The sequence below is a fragment of the Crocuta crocuta genome, unplaced genomic scaffold (genome assembly GCF_008692635.1).
Source record: "Crocuta crocuta isolate KB4526 unplaced genomic scaffold, BGI_CrCroc_1.0 scaffold226, whole genome shotgun sequence".
NCBI lineage: Eukaryota > Metazoa > Chordata > Mammalia > Carnivora > Hyaenidae > Crocuta > Crocuta crocuta.
Genome location: NW_027530997.1, coordinates 698684 through 715954, shown reverse-complemented (window position 1 = coordinate 715954; position 17271 = coordinate 698684). Strand labels below are relative to the sequence as shown.

General features: G+C 36.9%; 1 protein-coding gene across 3 annotated transcripts in view; it reads right to left on the bottom strand.

The window, feature by feature from the left end:
- Positions 1–17271, bottom strand: part of NMD3 (NMD3 ribosome export adaptor) — a 31195-nt gene that overhangs the window by 12124 nt on the left and 1800 nt on the right. For 2 of the 3 annotated variants that reach the window (XM_077770537.1, XM_077770536.1), the window contains exons 4-7: positions 14876–14972; positions 7751–7831; positions 6902–7030; positions 6541–6631 (exon numbers count right to left, since the gene is read on the bottom strand). In XM_077770537.1, the coding sequence (XP_077626663.1) occupies positions 6541–6631; positions 6902–7030; positions 7751–7831; positions 14876–14972 (398 nt within the window). The remainder of the gene's footprint in view (positions 1–6540; positions 6632–6901; positions 7031–7750; positions 7832–14875; positions 14973–17271) is intronic. The other variant, XM_077770538.1, reaches the window with a different exon arrangement.

Here is a 17271-nt window from a genome sequence, read left to right as displayed (position 1 = left end):
AAATTTTCCTCTACTAACATGACTATATCACAAATTAAATGTGTAGTGAACAATTAAATTATCAGAAAACACTAAAAAATATTATATCATATCAATTAAGGCTCACTTAACAAAAAGATAAACAAATAACAAGAAAAGAAAATAAGATTCACAATTTTAGGGGCACCTGGCTGGCTCAATCAGTTAAGCATCCAACTGCTGATTTCAGCTCAGGTCATGATGTCATGGTTCCCATGTTTAAGCCCCACATCTGGCTCCATGCTAACAGAGTGGAGCCTGCTTGGGATTCTCCCTCCCTCTCCCTCCCCTTCCCCCCCCACCCTGTGTCAAAATAAATAAATAAACTTTAAAACAAGAAAACCAACAACAAAAAATGATTCACAATTTTAATTTTAGACAAAGTAAAATTCAAGGTCTAAAGAGGAGAGAAAAACACTGAGCAGAAGAATATTTTCTATAATAAATAATCTACCAAGAAGATAATAGGAATGCATCTAATAACATAGCAGTGAGATGCAAAAAGAAAACTATAAAAAAGGAAAAAAAGAAATTTATAAATGTTAACACATGTACAATCACTGTGGGGGACTAGTGTGAGACTATCAAAACCAAAATGACCAAACAGACTAAAAATAGGAAGGATACATAGAACTTGAATAATTAACTATCAAGGTTGATTTACCTGACATTATAGAACACAGTACCAAGAAAACATATTATTTTCAAAAATTCATAGAACATTCATAAAACAATCATATACAAATATTTTTAAGACTTCAATCAATTCTAAACATTATAAATTAGACAATATTATCTGATCACAATGCAGTAGCATTAAAAATAAGCAACAAAGGGACAATTAAAAGCAGACCTACCTGCTATGAAATGTTTACAGAGATCTTCTTCCAAATAACTCATCTAACTAGGAAACTGAAATAACTCAGAGTAGACAAAAAAAAAAATTGAAGATGAAGAAGATAAGTTGTTGGGAACATATAATTCCCAATTTGAAAACTTGGTAACTTTAAGTAGTCAAGACAGCATGGTACTAGCACAGGATACATAAACAGGTCTATGGAACAAAGTTGAGAATCCAAAAATAAACTGGGACATTTATGATCAGTTTATCTTTGACACAGGATCCAAGCAATCTGCTGAGGAAAGAATGGCCTTTTCACTAGGAAAACAGGATATCCTCATGGCAAAGGATGAAACTGGACCTTTATTTTACACCATACACAGAAATCAACTCAAAATAGATTAAGGAATCAAATATAAGACCTTGAACTATAAAACTTCCAGAAGAAAACAGAGGGAAAAGCTTCATGACACCAGTCTGGGCAATGATATCATGGATATGACACCAAAAGCACGGGCAACAAAAACAAACTGGGACTACATGAAACTAAAAAGCTTCTCCACAGCAAAAGAAACATCAACACAGTGAAAAGCCAACCTACAAAATGGGAGAAAACACTTGCAAAGCATATATATCAGATAAGGAGTTAATCTCCAAAATATATTAGCAACTCCTATAACTCAATAGCAAAAAAACTAATCCTGGTTAAAAAGTTTAAATTTTTTAAATGGACAAAGAAACTGTATAGACATTTCTCCGAATAAGACATACAAAAATGGCCAACAAGCATATGAAAAATGCTCAAGGTCACAAATCATCAGGCAAATGTAAATCAAAACTACAATGAGCTATCACTTCCTACTCTTTAGGATGGCTATTATCAAAATAACAACAGAAAACAAGTATTGATGAAAATATGGAGAAAAGGAGCTTTTGTATACTCCAGCAGAAACCCAAAATAGTGGAGCCACTATAAAAAAAATAGCGCAGCCACTATAAAAAAATAGCATGGAGGTTCTTCAAAAATTTAAAAATAGAACCACCATATGTTCCAATAATCTCACTTCTAAGTATTTATCTAAAAGAATTGAAATCAGAATCTCAAAGAGATATCAGCATACTCATGTTTATTGCAGCACTATTCACAGTAGCCGAGATGACAGACATTTGGATTGCTTCCACAACAGAGGAAAACATAAAATGTGTGTGTATATCCAGTGGAATACTATTCAGCCTTAAAAAGGCAGGAAATTCTGCCATATGCAACAACATGGGTGAACTCTGAGGACATTATATTAAATCAAATAAGCCAGTCACAGAAAGACAAATACTGCATGATCCCACCTATATGAGGTACCTAAAATATTCAAATTCATAGAATCAAAGAGTAGAATGATGGCTGCCAGAGACTGAGAGGAAAGGGAAATAGAGGAGTTGCTAATTAATGGGCATAAAGTTTCAGTGAAGCAAGACGAATATGCTCTAGAGATCTGCTGAGTAATACTGTATTTATAGTCAACAATACTGTACTATATACTTATAGTAAGTATATAAGTATATAAGTAAGTATATAGTATATATAAGTATATAAATATAAATATATATAAGTAAATATAAGTAAATAAATAAAGTATATATAAGTATATAAATAAGTATGTAGTAAGAAGAGGGAATATTTTATGTTAAGTATGTATCATGATAAAAAAAGATAACATTTTTGAAAAGATAGGCTCTGGGTTAGGAGAAAATATTTGCAAATCATATGTGTCATGAGGAGCACCTGGGTGGCTCAACTGGTTAAGCATCTGACTTCAGCTCAGGTCATGATCTTACAGTTCATGAGCTCAAGCCCTGCGTTGGGCTCTGTGCTGACAGCTCAGAGCCTGGAGCCTGCTGCAGATTCTGTGTCTCCCTCTCTCTCTGACTGACCCCTGCTCACTCTCTCTCTGAGATATAAACACAAGATTAAAAAATTTTTTTTTAAAAGTTAAAAAAAAAAAGGAAGTCAATGTATGCAAGAAAGGAGATGTTTCAAATCAGTAGAAAAGAACAGATTAACCTATGACTCTAATTGGTTAAGACTAAAAATCTTCCAAAATAATTTACTTTTAAAAATATAACTGTGGGAATATAAAAAGCTTTCCTATGTTTGGCACAAGTTTATAAGCCATAGCTCTGTAACTATGAAATAAAAGATTTAAATGACAAAAGGCATGTGACAATGCAAGAAAGGATCTGCTCTCTTAGGCTCACATTCAAATAAATGCACACCAGCTGTCTCTAAGCATACGTACATAATATACACATACACACAATGGGATTAATATCCAGAATAAGACACAAAATTAATGAGGGAAAAAATAGACATATGGAAAACAGACAATTCATGTAAGACATAAACATAAATGGTCAACACATATATAAAAATATTAACCCTCATTAGTAATCAAGGAAATGCAAATTAAAACAAGAAACCATTATTTTACCTATTAGAACAGTAAAAATTATAAAGGACAATACAATTTTATAGTGTTGGCAAGTGCTGAGACTATAAACTGGCACTATTCTGAAGACAACCTAGCAGTGCATGTAAAAATTTAATTGCATACTCCTGTCTAGTCCATTTCTTTAATTTTTTTAAGGTTTTATTTATTTTTGAGAAAGGAGAAAGACAGAGCGCAAGCAGGGGAGGGACAGAGATGGAGGGAGACATGGGATCTGAAGCAAGCTCCAGGCTCTGAGCTGTCAGTCCCAATGTGGAGCTCGAACCCACAAACTGTGAGATCATGACCTGAGGTGAAGTCAGATGCTTAACCAACTGAGCCACCCAGGCACCCCGTCTAGTCATTTCAATTCTTGAACTCAATCCCACAGAAAACCCACCACATATGCACAAACATTAGGATATTTAATATAGTGCCATTTGTAGCAGCAAAAAATGGAATATGTTGTAGGCCAATTAATAAGAACTAATTAAATATACATTGATTAATGAATATACACTCACACACACAGTGATTAAAAATAATGAAATAGGACCACATTCAATGACATGGCAAGGTTTCCAAATACATTAAGATGGCAGGTCACAGGATATTATGGAATGATACCCTATAAGGGGAAACAAACGTTACCACAATTTACATACAGAGCACATTATTTTATGATCTTGTTTTAGGGGGCTACCACTGGGGATAACAAACGGATAAACAGGACATAGAGGTCTTTTATTCATATCTATCTTTGAATTTTTAATATTAAGATTTTAAAAACAAAGTTACAAATAAACCGCATACAAAAAATTTATTTAAATCAAATCAAGAACTAGTAGGGGAAAAAAAAACCAGATTAAAACCTCTGGATGAACAAAGGGCTGTTAAATTTGCAATATTTGGGTTTTGAAAACAACTGCAAAAGTATGACCCAGAACTTATCCAAGTCTTTTGCTACAAAACATTTCTGTGAGTACATTTCCGTCATAGTGATGAAAAATTAATAGTGTTTTTGCTCTCTTAACTAGAATATTTGATCTCCTTGTCCCCCAGAAAGTTACTCAAAACCAAGTTACTCAAAACAATGATGTGTTTTTGCCTGGTGGGTAACCACAAACAGCCAAGCACTATGTTATATGGGCAGCAAGGTACATTACCTACAGTAAGTATTCATTAAACTGTGTTGCACCAATTTAGACTATTAACCTTAAATCTATTGGTAAAGCATTGAGGTCAGACACAAAGCTTAAAAGATGTTCTCCAGTTGACATCACTACATATATTCTTCCCCCCATGTAAGGACCCAAGACCACACTTCTCAAAAGTACTTCTTCAAGACATATGAGATATAAGTAACAAATCAGTTAGTAACAGTGGAACTCACAGTTTTAAAATGAGGAGTATGATATAAGAATTGGTCATTCCTTGAAGAACAGGTATCTGTAAGCCTATACTTTAGAGACTAGGAAAACAATATACGTACATGTTCACCTTTAGCAAGAAACTTGAAGAGTCTGCCTAAGAATATTTATGTTTTCAGATATGAACAGACACTTCTCCAAAGAGGACATCCAGATGGCCAACAGACACATGAAACGATGCTCAGCATCCCTCCTCATCAGGGAAATATAAATCAAAACCACACTGAGATACCACCCCACGCCAGTCAGAGTGGCTAAAATGAGCAAATCAGAGGACTCTAGATGCTGGCGAGGATGTGGAGAAACGGGCACCCTCCTACAGTGTTGGTGGGAATGCAAACTGGTGCAGCCCCTCTGGAAAACAGTGTGGAGGTTCCTCAAAAAGTTAACAATAGAACTCCCCTATGACCCAGCAATAGCACTGCTAGGAATTTACCCAAGGGATACAGAAATGCTGATGCATAGGAGTACATGTACCCCAATGTTCATAGCAGCACTCTCAACAATAGCCAAAACATGGAAAGAGCCTAAGTGTCCATCAACGGACGAATGGATCAAGAAGATGTGGTTTATCTATACGATGAAATACTACATGGCAATGAGAAACAACGAAATCTGGCCATGTGTAGCAACATGGATGGACCTTGAGGGTGTTATGCTGAGCAAAATAAGTCAGGCAGAGAAGGACAAATATCATATGTTTGCACGTATAGGAGGATTAGGATGAACTTAACGGAGAACCATGGGGGGAGAAGAAGGGTAAAAATAGTGGGAGAGAGGGAAGGAGGGAAACCATGAGAGACTCTTGAATGCCAAGAACTGAGGGCTGGTGGGGGTGCGGGAGAGGAGGAAGGGGGTGATAGGCATGGAGTAGGGCACTTGTGGGGATGAGCACTGGGTGTTATATGGAAACCAACTTGACAATAAACTATTTGTGGGAAAAAAAAGGAATATATATGTTTTCTACTATCAATTAGAGAAATATTCATCCATCATCTCATATGTGTATCAACAAAAAATGCTAAGACAGAACATCCTCTAAGGAGCCATTATGAAATGATACAAAAAATTTTCAATTTCACCTTTAAGATATATATCATTTGTATATCAAAAACAGAAATATTACAAGGGTGCATGGGTTGCTCAGTTTGTTAAGCATCAGACTTCAGCTCAGGTCCAATCTAGCAGCTCATGGATGGGTTCAAGCCCCGTGTCCGGCTCTGTGCCTACAGCTCAGAGCCTGGAGCCTCCTTCAGATTATGTCTCTCTCTCTCTCTCTCTCTGCTCCTCCCCTGCTTGTGTGCACACACTTGCACACATACACTCTCTCTCTCTCAAAAATAAACATTTAAAATTTATTACAAAAGAACTTAAAAATCTCAAAAATAATTTTCTTCCAATCAGAAACTGATCTCTGCATAAAGCAAGATTTCGATGAATTTTCCATCATAGCACTTTACATTATATTGATGCAGCTACTGGCTTACTCATCTGGTAGCTACTTAGTGTAAATTTAAATTAAAATAGAAATAAATAAGAATTTAGCTCCTCAGTTGCACCAGATACATTTCAAGTATTCCGTAGCGATACACAGCTAGTGGATACCATAATGGACAATGCAGACAATGGATAATGCTTTTTTTCCTTCCTAACAGAAGAAACTGTTCTTTTGGACAGTACTAGTCTAGATATTGTCAATAAAGAGACTTCTTACATTAGTTGAACTAAATTTTGACATCATTTCAAATGCTTTTGAATTTTAACTCACCATGAATTTCTTTGATACGAAGTGTATTCTGATGCATCCCATATTTCAAAATCAACTGTTCCAGATAGTAGAAAGTTTTTTTGTGCAAAGTCTAAACATAAATGCATTATTAGATTAATATACTAATGCAAAAAAAAGCCATCTATAGATATAGCACACTGACTTTTTAAAACAAAACCACCTCTAAAGATGGTCTAAAATGTGATAGTAACCACTTTTAAAGGTGAATGTTCCAGAAACCTAGACCATCCCTGGTGCCTGAAGGATTGAAAAAAAAAAAAAAGGAGGTTTTACTAACTGTTAATAACTGACAAAGATGAAATACAAGATGCAGATTCACTCATCATCTTTTTGTCAATACCTTTTGCCTCACTTGAACCACAGCCTTCCAGAAATCTTTAGCTTCTACTCTGTGGCAATCTCCACACATCTGGGGCTGAACAACATAATCCACCACAAACACCTGCTGAAGGATAGCACCATTCATCACCTGTTAAGTGGGGAAAAAGAAAAAAAAAAAAATCACACCCCTTCATTCTTTACTTTTTAATAACATTTTTCTTAAAAGAAAATAATATTTCATACTTAAGAACCTTAGTATTTAAAGTTACTAAGGGACGCCTAGGTGGTTCAGTCAGCTAAGTGTCCAACTCTTGATTTCAGTGCAGGTCATGATCTGATGGTTTGTGAGTCTGAGCCCCGCTTGCCAGCGCAGAGCCTCCTTAGGATTCTGTCTCTCCCTCTCTCTCTGCTCCTCCCCCAGTTGCTCTCTCTCTCTCAAAATAAAAAAATAAACTTAAAAAATCCTTAATTTAATTGTTACCAAACATGGTCAATCATCGGAAATTACCTGGGCAGCTTTTAAAACATAGATTTCTGGGTGTCACATCCAGATAGATCCAGTTGGATTCACTTAATGTGAACTATTATGATGACTAGCCAAACCTGAGAAACACTGTCTTAGCTCATGCTTTTACTTCAGTCTTTTTCCTAATGTTGAAAAGATTACTTTAACCCACTAATCATTAGCAATGGCTGTTCTTACTAGCAACCTGATCATCTATGCAGACGACCCAAAAGAAAACCAAAGGTTAAAATTAAGAGTGTAATCTTTCCCTTTTAAGCTATTCAAGCCAGAAGGTAACTTACCAATTATCTCATTTTCACTACCTACCTTTTAGACATGCTGAGAAAACTGTGTATAGATTACCTCTTTCTGAATAGTCAGTTTAACTTTAAGTCTTTTAGAATGGGGCTCGGTCCAAACAAAACCTGCATCTACAAGCCGCACCTTCAAAAGAATACGAAAAAAAAAAAAGAAATATAAATTCTCACCAGAGAAAAAAGATGAAAGAACAACTCATTAATAAATAGGTTTCATAAAATGTTTAAGGAATCTGTGATTGGCATCACTACTCAACATCACTAGGGAAAAAAAATTATCGTTAAAGGTATGGCAACAAAAAGAGCAAATAAAAGGACAATTTAGTGACGTCATCATTTACTAGAAATCTCATGAATAAAAGTTTCTAGCTGGATTATTCTCTCTATATTCAATACATTGGTTTTTAAAAAAATCATTAGAGGGAGTCTCATGTTGAATACGGAATCCACAAAGGTAACTCACTGCTAAATCAGCAGAGGCCAAAAAAGTTTTCTGTATGTAAAGAACTGAATGTAGCTCAATACGTATAAAATGGGTGTTTTAAGGGAAACTGGAACAAAAATGGAGGCTGTTTCAATAATTTGGGCATAAAGTTCAGGTGACCCGACTGAGGTGCTAGAAATAAAAGAAGAAAGACTTAAGAGTTATTTAGGAAGATAAGATTTATAGAATTGAGAGATACTGGGTACGGGAAGGATGAAAAGAACAGATTGTAAAATGACGCTCCAAGTATCCAACGCGGGCAACTCGGTAATAACTATTTTTCTGAAACAAAGGACAGGTTTGATGAAGAGAAGATGCTACGTTTGGTTTCAGACATTTAAGTTTAAGAGCATTTATCTATGAGACACCCAAATGAAATTGTTCAGTGGATAGTTATTTGGTTTGGAGTTCTATGGAGAAAACTGAGCTGAAGAGAACAGATTTGGGAGACATCAGTGGGCAGATAATGATTTTATCAACTCTGTCCGATAAGAACTAGACTAGCTAGCATAGATGCAGCACTCCAGAGTAAAACCTTCCTCATGACTGGTTCCTCTAAAGCAAAACCTAGTAGTCAATAAGCCACACCAGGTACAGAGGGTGACAGGCAGCTTTTAATTCCATCTGCAAAGGTCCAGAAGGCAGCCCAAAGGACTGCCCTTCCCTCAGCTTCCAACCTCATCCACAGGAATGGAGAGAAGACCCATGACACCTATTTCAACATTCCCTAACAGCCTCACCACACTATCAGTCCTCAGACAATCAGAACTGATCAACTTAATCAACTTCATTGGGACCTTTCTCCTTCTTTACAACATTCTCAGACATTTCAGCCACTCCTCATCTCCCACACTCCAATTTCCATATAGTTCCACATATTCCCTATTTTGTCCCATCTAACATTCCTCCCAAAATTTTGAACACAGTGCTCTCTGGAACTCAACATTCACTAACAACAAAACCTCCCAAATACTCAATCTCTTTGCTAAACATTCCTTTCACTTTCTAGATCTCCTCATTATATATACTGCTCCCCTGCAGCTAATTAAGGACTAATTGTTTTTTTTTTTTTTAATTCCTATCCCTGGACCAAGAGCCAGACAGGTGTCCTTCTTGTTCCTAACTGCTAATTCCAAACCACCTCCCTGCCTCCTCCTCAAATACACCCAGTTTTGAATCTGAAGGCAATGCTACCCACTCTGTTATAGTCATGTTAACCCCTGGGTCACCTCTTCTCATTTCCAAAACACTTTAGCTCCTGGTTCACTATTGCTGTTTCCAACAATATTAGTACTTGGTGATTTCAATATCCTTACAGATTATCCCTATAGTACTCTAGTATCTCCATTCTGAGTTCCTCTTACAAGATCTTGTCTTAACTTCTCTCTCAGCTATTCATATCCTTTTACCAGTAAGTTTTACCAGTAACTGAAATCCCTCCAAAATCTCAACTCCAAACATCCCATCCCCCACTTCTTATCTTTCCAGCTCATTTGCTCTAGTTACTGGGCACCAAAACCCCTTCAACCTATTGCAACCTACAATCTATTCATCCTATTACCTTATCACTATCTCTCATACTTCTTTGTCTACTCACTTCCATCATATCCTAGCTTAATTTCAAGATCAATCATCAAAACCATTGGCATGAATACACTCAATTCCCTTGGTTCCTCTCTTACTTTACGTTAGTCATCTGGCTGAATCACAATCTGTTAAATTTGGTATACTGCCTGCTCTACACCTTACCTGTACAGCTGTTGGGGCTAGAGAAGAATCACACATCATGCTAGTCTTTAAATATTTAACAGTAATCTTTGTAACCATACAACATCATTCTAGTACATTCTTTCTCCCATTCACTGGAGGACTATTTCACCACTTCTCCTCTATCCTCAAACATCTAATAGTTTTCCCCTCATAACTACTGGCCAGACTTATGTTTCTCAATTAGAAAAGTAATAAAGTTTTCCAGAAGCTCCCACTTACCATTACATTCTCTCCTGTTACCACAGATGAACTGTCCTTGCTCCTACCAAGACCACCTTAAGATGCCCCATTAGAGAGCAGAGATACTTGTTTTGTTCAACAAAAATATTCCAGGTTCCCAAAATGGTGCCTGGGAGAGAGTAAGTGCCAAATATTTATTGATATTCTTCCAAAAGTATGCTATATCCTATCTCATTTCTACTCCTCAAGGGCATGCCCCAGCCAATTATTCTGTCTCTGTGCAGGTTCACAAATTTTTTCCTCTGTACTCTACAACTCCCAGATATAGCTTATAAATATAACATCTCACATCTTGAGCAATGGGTCCCTGCTACTTATTTCCCTCTACCCACTGCCCCATGTTTCCTTTTACAGCAAATCTCAAAAAAAAAATCTATGCTTGTTACTTCCAATTCCTGTACTATTCTCTCATTTCCATTCAAATCAGGCCTTTTATCTCTACCACTAAAAATAAACTGCTTATTAAAGTCATCAGTGATCTTCACATTGCTAAATCTACAGAATTCATGGCTTAACCCATTAACTGTAAATTACACAGCCAATCACTTCCTTTGTAAAATACTTCCCTTGTGTTCCAAAATACTACACTCACATAATTTTTATCTATTTCATCTAACAACTCCTTTTTAGTCTCCTTTGATTTATCATCTTCCCAAGCTTTTATCAGTAAAAGATGCCAGGATTCAGTCTTCAAATTTCTTCCCTTCTCCAGCTAAACTCCCTAGGAAATATTCAATTTCACAGCTGTAAATACCATCTATATCACAAATTCATGATCTCCAGTCTGGACCACTCCCCTGCTGATTTATCCAGCTGCCTACTATTTCCACTTCCATGTTTAATGGACATCTAAGTACCACTATGAAACAGCTCGAACCTCTCCCACCATGACCTGCTCCTCTTGAAGTCTTCCCTATCTCACTAACAGCAACTCCCTCCTTCTGGTTGCTCCAGAATCATGGATGTCAAATCATCCTTACACTCACCAATCACATACACACATCCAGCTTCATAAGTAAATCCTACTGACTACCTTCAAAGCAGACCCAGAAACCGTCCATTTCTTACCACTTCCACTACTGATCCAAATACCACCATTACTCATGATTACTACAATCACTCTCCAAAGGTGCCCACTTCTACCTTCACCACCTCCTCTCTCACATGCATACTAAACACAGCAGTAAAGGATCCTGATAAAACATAAATCATTCATCTTACTACTCTATACTATACCTACTATACCCATTACATTTAGAGTAAAAACCTGACCTTCCATGACATTCAATGATTGCTGTTTTCATCCAACACTACTTTTCCCCCCCTCATTCCACTCTATCCACACAGGCATGCTCCTGCCTCTAGCCTAACACTTGTTTTCTCTACCCAGAAGTCTCTTCTCCTCCAGATTTCTGCACAGCTCCCTCTCATACTCAAATGTCACCACTCTATTTCACTTACTTGTTTGCATATAGATGGCATACAATGCCAACTGCTGTGGTTAAATTGCAACTCTTCCCTGTGTAGTTCCTTTCTCCTTCCTAGTTTTTCCTTCCACAGAATTTAGACCTTTTAATATATTGTGTAATACCTCAACTTATTTTGTTCAGTGCCTACTTCACACACTCCCCTCCAATTAGAATAAAAGATCCCTAGGGGCCCCTGGGTGGTTTTGTCAGTAGAACATCCAATTTTTGATCTCAGGATCAGGTTATTGAGTTCAAGCCCCACACTGGGCATCGGTTTACTTAAAAAAATAAAAACACAGAATAAAAGTTCCCTAAGACAGACATTTTTGTCTCTGCTATATCCCCAAGACCAAAAGCAGACTGGCACAGAGATGACACTTAATAAACACTGCTGAACGAACTAATGAATTATTAAGGCTCACCAGACATTTGACAAAAGCCTGAAAACCAGAAATACAAAAGTGAGACCAAGTTACAGAAAAAACTGACTCCAGAGACAAATTAGGAGAACAGAAAGAAATTTTTGAAAAAGTTATTATTAAACCTTCAGAAAAATTCGACAGAATGCATTATTGCTGGTAGGAATGTAAATCAGCACAGTAACTATGGAAAATAGTATGGGCCTCAAAAAAATTAAAAAATATCAGGGGTGCCTGGGTGGCTCAGTTGGTTGAGCGACCGACTCTTGGTTTCAGCTCAGGTCATGATCTTGTGTTTCATGGGTTTGAGCCCTGCATCAGGCTCTGGGCTGACAAGTGTGGAGCCTAATTGGGATTCTCTCTCTCTCTCTCTCTCTCTCTCTCTCTCTCCTATGTCTTCCCTGCTCTCTATGTCTCTCTCAAAATCAATAACTTAAAAAAAATTTTTTTAAATTGAAATACCATATAATACAATAATGCCACTATTATTTACCCAAAGGAAAAAAAAATACTAACTGGAAAATATATATGCAGCCCTGTTTACTACAGCATGACTTGCCATAGCCAAGATAAAGAAGCAACCTAAGTGTCCAACAGTAGATGGATGAATAAAAAAGATGTGCTATATACAGAATGGAATATTACACAGCCATAAAAAGAATGATATCTTGGGGCACCTGGGTGAATGATATCTTGGGGCACCTGGGTAGCTCAGTTGGGTAAGCATCCTACTCTTGTTTTCAGCTCAGGTCATGATCTCACGGTTTGTGGGTTTAATCCCCACATCAGGCTCTGCGCTGGCAGCGCGGATCCTGCTTGTGATTCTCTCTCTCTTCTCTTTCTCAAAATAAATAAAAATAAATAAAAATAAATGAAAAAAAATGATATCTTGCCATCTGCAGCAACATGGATTGACCTAGAGGATACTAAGCTAAGTGAACTAAGACTGAAAAAAACAAATACCATATGATGTCACTCATATGTGGAATTTAAAAAACAAATGAACAAACAAAAAGCAGAATCAGACTATAAATACAGAGAACAAACTGACAGTTGACAGAAGGAAGGGGGCTGTGGAAGCAGGCAAAAGGGAGAAAGTGTAGTCGAAAATACAGCTTCCAGTTACAGAACAAGTCATAGGGCTAAAAGGTACAATACAGATAATATAGTCAATTAAACTTTATTAGCGTTGTATGGTAACAGATGGTAGCTACACTTGTGGTGAGCACAGCATAACATATAAAGATGTCAAATCACTATGCTATACACCTGAATCTAATGTAATATTGTATGTCAACTTATATGCAAATTTTTAAGTTTAAAAAAATTTTTTTAAAAAAAGAACTGAATGCATCAAAAACATTTAAGACTTTGGTAAAGATTTTAGAACTTAAAAATATCACTGCTGGGGGTGCCTGGGTGGCTCAGTCGGTTAAGCGTCTGACTTCAGCTCAGGTCATGATCTCATGGTTCGTGAGTTCGACCCTGTGCCGGGCTCTGTGCTGACAGCTAACTCAGAGCCTGGAGCCTGCTTCAGATTCTGTATCTCCCTCTCTCTCTGACCTTCCCCTGCTCACACTGTCTCACTCTCTCTCTCTCTCAGAAATAAATAAAACATTAAAAAAAAAATTTTTTTTTAAATCACTGCTGCAACAACAAAAATCAATACAGAGACTGGAAGACAAAGCAAAGGAAATCACCAAGAACACAGGAAAAAAAGACCAAAAGATTAAAAACATCCCAAGGAGAAGAGGACAAAATTTTAAGCCAATAGGGTCAACATCTGACTAATAGAAACTCCAAGGATGAAAAAAAAAGAAAACAAAGGAAAAAATTTCAAAGAACTATTCCATATTATTTTATCAAAGCTTAAAAGAGAATCTGAAGGGGCGTTGGGTGGCTCAGTTGGCTGAGCGTCCAACTGGGTTTCAGCTCAGGTCATAATCCCAGGGTCATGGGATCAAGCCCATTGGGCTCTACGCTGAGAGCATAGATTCTTTCTGCTTGAGATTCTCTCTCTCTCTAAAATAAAAATAAAATAAAATAGAATCTGAAGACTTCCAAACCGAGTCCATTTCAATTACAAACATACCTTGTGTCAAAGTTTAACACAAAGACGACTGGAAGTGTTATGCAGAGAGGTAAAGTGGACTAAAATCCTATTTGTTTTTTGGAGACAATGATGCACTGACTTTAAGTAACAGGTATAAATATTTTCTTTCTAGAGCAATAATGAAAATAAAAAGAAACTGACTACTAGAGCCCTAATACTATAACCTCCTGTATTATTTTAGCAATGGTATTTTTTTTTTTTTTTACGGCTTTATTTTTCATTTGAGTGAAAGAGAGGGAGAGTGTGCACACGCACAAGCAGGTAAGGGGCAGAGAGAGAATCCCAAGCAGGCTCCGTGCTTAGTGCAGAGCCTGCTGCAGGTTATGAGATCATGGTTATGAGATCAAGACCTGAGCTGAAATCAAGAGTCACACACTTAACTGACTGAGCCACCAGCTCAGCAATGGTTTTATATAAATATTTTCAGAAAAAATTATTGCACATAAGAGGCTGGCTGAATGAAAAAAAAGATTTTACATTAAATCTTTTAAAGCAAAAAGATTTACATTTCCATAAAAAAAAATAAAAGGACACAGTTTTGTGGTAGGGTGCTTACCAACAGTAACATTTAAGTTATTTTTGGAAAACCTACTCATAGGATTTTCTGAAAATAAGAGATTAAATGTAAAAACAAAAGCACATACCTGCAAAAACTGATTTTAACTGACAGACCTACCTTACTCAGAGGAGCTTTGATTTTTTTCAAACACAAAGCAAGAAGTTCTCTGGATTCTAATGCACACTGTATCCAAGTTCCTGGTGGCTGGAAATATCTGAGAAAGAAAATACACTGAAATCCAGCATTTCTCAGGAAAAACAAAAATTTCAATGTGAATCTGCAGACAATCCACTATTAATGATATAATAATATCCAAGGTTGATATGAAGCACTTAACTCAAATATATTTAATAGTTCCAGAAAGTGTTCAATTAGATCAGCAGCTTTAGTTTAAAATGTGAAATCCTAAGTATATTTGAGAAAGCCATTCTCAAATAAACTCTTAAAGAAGTCTTAATACTTCAGGGGCACCTGGGTGGCTTAGTGGTTGAGCATCTAACTTCGGCTCAGGTCATGATCTCATGGTTTGTGGGTTCGAGACCCACATCGGGCTCTGTGCTGAAAGCTGGCTGGGAGCCTGGAGTCTGTTTCAGATTCTGTGNTTGATGCTGACCCTCCCCTGCTCACGCTGTTTCTCTCTCTCAAAAATAAATAAAAAACATTAAAAAATTTTTAAATAGAAGTCTTAATACTTCAAGCACCAGCAAAGAATTCCAGTGAGAACCGACACAGTAAGAAGCTACACTCTGAAAAACAGGTAAGAAATCATCTTAAAGTGGTATTAGAACAGTTTATAATAATCATCTAAGATGCTTGAGAACTACTAACTTCTCACACACAAAAATGATAAATTAGTACCTCATACTATGTATCAATGGTAGTTCAGACTATTCATCTATTTCAAGTCCATTTCCAAATTTTAATTTTTTTTTTTTTTTTTTATTTCTAGGAGAGAGAGAGAGAGATAGCGTGAGCAGGGGAGGGTCAGAGAGAGAGGGAGTCACAGACTGAAACAGGCTCCAGGCTCTGAGCTGGCAGTCAGCACAGAGCCCGACACGGGGCTCGAACCCACGAACCGCGAGATCATGACCTAAGCGAAAGTCGGACGCTTAACCGACTAAGCCACCCAGGCGCCCCCATTTCCAAATTTTAAATTGTAAAACTCGTTACTAAACCTTACGTAGAACCTAATTAAATTAAAACTTAAATCCCTTGTGCACAAGCTTTAAGATTTTCAACCCAGCCTACTCAGGACTTTGGACAGTACCAAGCACATAGTAATTGCTCAATAAATATCTGTTAAATACAGGGGCGCCTGGGTGGCTTAGTCGGTTAAGCGTCCAACTTTCGCTTAGGTCATGATCTCGCGGTTCGTGGGTTCGAGCCCCGTGTCGGGCTCTGTGCTGACTGCCAGCTCAGAGCCTGGAGCCTGTTTCAGTCTGTGACTCCCTCTCTCTGACCCTCCCCTGCTCGCGCTGCCGCTCTCTCTCTCTCCTAGAAATAAATAAAACATTAAAAAAAATTTAAAAAAAAATCTGTTAAATACATAATACTCTAAATATGTTATGTGAATGCTTGTGTCTGCCATGCTTAAGTGCATATTCTGATTTTCACCCTTAAAGTTTCATTCAAAACCCTTATATAGGTCCGTTTGTAATAAGCATGCTTCTGGAGTCAGAAAGGGCTTCAGATATCAACTAACAAAGCCCTTTCATTCTGATGATGAAATTAAGGTTCAGACAGGTTAACTGGCAGAGTTTCAAAAAGCTAGTTGTGAGAAATCCAAGACAAACTAGGTCCCCTGCTTCTTTGTCTAGGGCTTCTTCTACTCCACCATGTTTTCAATAGCAAATATCTGTAACTGATCAAACCTTGTTACTTGCCAAACCTGCAAACTGTAAATTCCCTAAAATAGTACAAACAGTCTGTTTGTACATATATATGTACATATATGTCTGTTTGGCATATATGTACATTTTAAGTATTTTTCTCAAAACACAGTTTTCAAAATCCTAAAGGGATTCATAAGCCACCTTCCCCAGTCCTAAAAAAGTAAAGAACCACTACCGTCCTAACCCATGTGGGAAATCACAGGCAGTTAGTTTTATATGGGCAGTGTCACTGGGCAGTTTTGTGTTACTTGATAGCTTACTACAGTCATTTAGTTACAGGGGGATTTTAATAGACTTTTTAAACACCTTGCTAAATTACTTAAAACATTAAAACTTAAGAGGCTTTAGCATACATAGCTTCTGGTGACTAAAATGAAAAAAAAAAAAACCCAATGATAATAACATTGTGTCCTTAGTAATCTGCTTTCACTTACCCTTATGAACATCAACTTGTGTCTATTAACTGTATACAGCAAACCTATTAATCCCTAACAAGGAAAAAAATTAAAAAGAGTTAAGCGCCTTTCCACTAACTTTACCAGGTTAGCAGGGCAAGCTAGAAGCGTACATTACAAAACTGCAAATCCTAAAATCCTTGGCAACACCAACATCAATAAAAAC